The sequence below is a fragment of the Benincasa hispida genome, chromosome 3, assembly GCF_027475165.1.
Source record: "Benincasa hispida cultivar pf3 chromosome 3, pf3_genome.v1.1, whole genome shotgun sequence".
In the NCBI taxonomy this organism is placed as follows: Eukaryota; Viridiplantae; Streptophyta; class Magnoliopsida; order Cucurbitales; family Cucurbitaceae; genus Benincasa; species Benincasa hispida.
The window spans coordinates 18,812,860-18,816,190 of record NC_143480.1 but is presented as its reverse complement, the minus strand read 5'-3'; the positions used below and the strand labels follow the sequence as shown (position 1 = coordinate 18,816,190).

Sequence of the window (3,331 nt, the reverse complement as noted above, 5' to 3'; positions counted from 1 at the left end):
TGATGTTTAATTCTGTGGAATCTGACGTGTTGGCTTTGTTACAATATTTTCATTTTTCTCCCAGCTGCATTATTTCTAAAATTCGGAATTATCTACTTGACAGAAATTGCCTTTAAAAAAGCTTTAACTTTCAGTGCAGCTCAAAATCGTAGTTCCTCTAGGCAACAAGCTGTGCATTTGAATGACACTTTCAGGTTCCTGATCCTTTTTTTCCTTGCTCAAGGGTTTTTTTTTCCTCCTAAAGGAAATAACTTTTGGGCTAAAACTGTTCCTTTTTTTTAGTATAACAAATGTGAGGGATGGAGATTTGAACCCAAATCTATATAACTTAAACCGCTAAGATAGGCTCGTGTTAGCAAGATAAAACTGTTCCTCACCTTAGGTATTTATTATTTTTTTTCATAACCTGTTAATTTATTTGATGCAGCCTCTTCCATATGTTCCAACCATAACTAACTATACCAAGCTTTGGTGGCTTCCTAATGTTGTTGTGGCTCATCAAAAAGAAGGGATAGAAGCTCTGCATTTAGCATCTGGCCGCACTATTTGCAAGGTATGAATCCATTAACTGCTAGATTTCTTGAATATGTAATGGGTTTTTGAATTTCATCCCTGAAAAGGATATTTATTGGTTGCAGCGAGAGAGAATCCTTTATGTTATTCGCTTTCTGAAGGATTTTGTCAAAAGCATTTTTTTGGCTTATCCACTCTTTTCATCTTTTCGTTTATAAACATGTACATGAAAATTGAAAATTCTACTTTTAGTTACTCTATGCAAACCACTTTTGCTGTCTTTGAAAATCATTATTGATTTTGCCAGCTACATCTTCAAGAAGGTGGTCTTCATGCTGATATTAATGGAGATGGAGTCCTTGATCACGTTCAGGTGCATATGAGTTTTATTCACATATTAATCTTTTCGTGGCTATGAGGTGACATACTTGGTTCCTCAATTATTGCAATATGTGCAGTTCAGTTATAAATTTTCTTGGATTTTTGTTATTCATGTTAAGATGCTTCTGGTATTCCTGATTTCATAGGGGAAATGGATATTCATTTATATTGGCTTTTCTTGATGAGGGAACAAGTAGATATGCCTGCTTCAGCTGAGTCAATTTACTTTGTTACCTGATCTCCACGTCTGATATTGAGTGCATGTCTATCCTGCTTTCTGATTTTTGCTTGTTCCAATTGCATAAGGTTCAGATCCTGTTAATGTAACCGTTTAGTGGACATTCAATTTTTCAAGTGCTTCATGAGCAACAAAGAAACTGGATCCATATATTTTGTACAGAATTGGAATACCACTTTTGAAGTTGTGTGGCATTTACTTTGTGGAGTTTATGTTTTCTACATTTAGTAAATTTATTTCAATTTGAGAAAAAATTTCAACTTATTGAATATTCAGGCTGTTGGAGGAAATGGTGCCGAGCGCACTGTGGTTAGTGGATCAATGGAAGTTATACAACCTTGTTGGGCTGTTGCAACCTCTGGGGTACCTGTACGGGAACAACTCTTTAATGCTTCCATATGCCATTATTCCCCTTTCAACTTCTTTCAACACGGAGAACTTTCAAGATTTGGCCGTACTCCAGACATGGCATCTTTAGAGGTTGCAACTCCCATTCTTATCCCTAGAAAAGATGGTCACAGGCATCGCAAGGGAAGCCATGGGGATGTTGTTTTCTTGACTAACCGGGGAGAGGTATTGGCAAATTGGCATCTATTTGCACCCATTTGTTGTGATTAACTTATTGTATGTTTTTTTATTTCAATGCGCTCTGATTTTCATTCTCATTTTCTTTCCATTATATATGTTGTTTGACATAGCATAAATGTAAATTACAAATATATTTGAACACTCCCTGTGAATTGTGTGCCTTGCTTCTTCATTACCCGTTCATCCCATAGGTTAACAGAGGTTTCTATTTTGTTTAATCAAGAATTAGACGTCACGGATGTAAACCTCCCCAATAAGTTTCAAACAAGTCAGTGAAATGTAAACATAAAACTAAATCGCCTTGAATGCATTGCTTGTATCATTTGGTACCGTGTTTGTGCTCTCAAAGTAACTTATTTTCTTAACGTGGATATCTGCGATTTTTACCTCGTACCTTTGTTCCCTCAACCATGCGGCTTCATTTCTTTTTTGATGACTTGATGAATTGTTTGCTGCAGGTAACATCCTATTCACCCGGATTGCATGGTCATGGTGCCGATTGGCAGTGGCAGATCTCAACAGGTGCTACTTGGTCAAATCTTCCATCACCATCCGGGATGATGGATGCTGGCACCGTGATTCCCACACTCAAGGCTATCTCCTTACGAGTGGGCGACAGTCGGGAAATGGTCCTTGCTGCAGGAGAACAAGAAGCCGTAGTCATATCTCCAGGAGGAAGTGTACAAGCGTCAATTGATCTTCCCGCCTCTCCAACCCATGCCCTCATCCCCGAGGACTTCTCAAACGATGGTCTTACAGATATTATCCTTGTGACCTCTACCGGCGTGTATGGGTTTGTCCAGACCCGGCAACCGGGGGCTCTCTTTTTCAGCACGCTGGTCGGATGCCTCATACTTGTAATGGGAGTCATATTTGTTACCCAACACTTGAATTCTATAAAGGGAAAACCAAGGCCTTCAGCCGGTCGGTAAGAAGTAAGAATCGATCAAATGATACGTTTTTGGGTTAAGATACTAACGGAGGATCAATATGATTGAATCATTTTCGTATACTTTGAGATGTAATTTATACAGGAGAGTAGAATGTAAACCCATCAAAAGCTTTTCAACCTGAATCTTTTTGTACCTTAGTTTGGTTGTAGATTCCTTCTCCCCCGCCTCCAACATTATTAGTAATTAGAACATTGTAGTATTGCAATTTGGTTGTTTCTTAGCCCGATCAAAATACTATACATATTAGTGTCATCAACCAAATGTCATAATTTAGTTGAACTCTAGCTTTGTTCGCAGGAATAGTTCAAAAGGGCTGGGATTAACTTTCATTGTTCCGTTTACAATTCTTTTTAAATCTGATTATGCTTATTTTATATAAATCTATTACGAAAGATGCGTACCAAATGAATGCATAATTAGAGGTGGGACTCTCTTATTGAGACGGATGGCAGACGGATGGCAGTTCTAAAATTTATCCCTCCATCATTCATTATAATTTATTTGTACGTTATCTTTTTAAAAGTCATGAAAAGTGTTTGGAACTAATTGAAGTGTAATGGGCACTCCCATCTCAAAAGTGAATCTAGAAAAGGTCAGAAAAATATCTTTTTCTTTATATATATGTATTGGATAGATAGGTGGATCGTGGATGTATCCC

General features: G+C 37.6%; 1 protein-coding gene across 1 annotated transcript in view; it reads left to right on the top strand.

Moving 5' to 3' along the window:
* Positions 1–3,002, top strand: part of LOC120074000 (FG-GAP repeat-containing protein) — a 6,032-nt gene extending 3,030 nt beyond the window's left edge. Inside the window, exons 10-13 of the mRNA XM_039026960.2 lie at positions 428–553; positions 821–886; positions 1,409–1,705; positions 2,179–3,002. Of these exons, the coding sequence (XP_038882888.1) occupies positions 428–553; positions 821–886; positions 1,409–1,705; positions 2,179–2,652 (963 nt within the window). The 3' untranslated portion in view covers positions 2,653–3,002. The remainder of the gene's footprint in view (positions 1–427; positions 554–820; positions 887–1,408; positions 1,706–2,178) is intronic.
* The last annotated feature ends 329 nt before the right edge of the window (positions 3,003–3,331 follow it).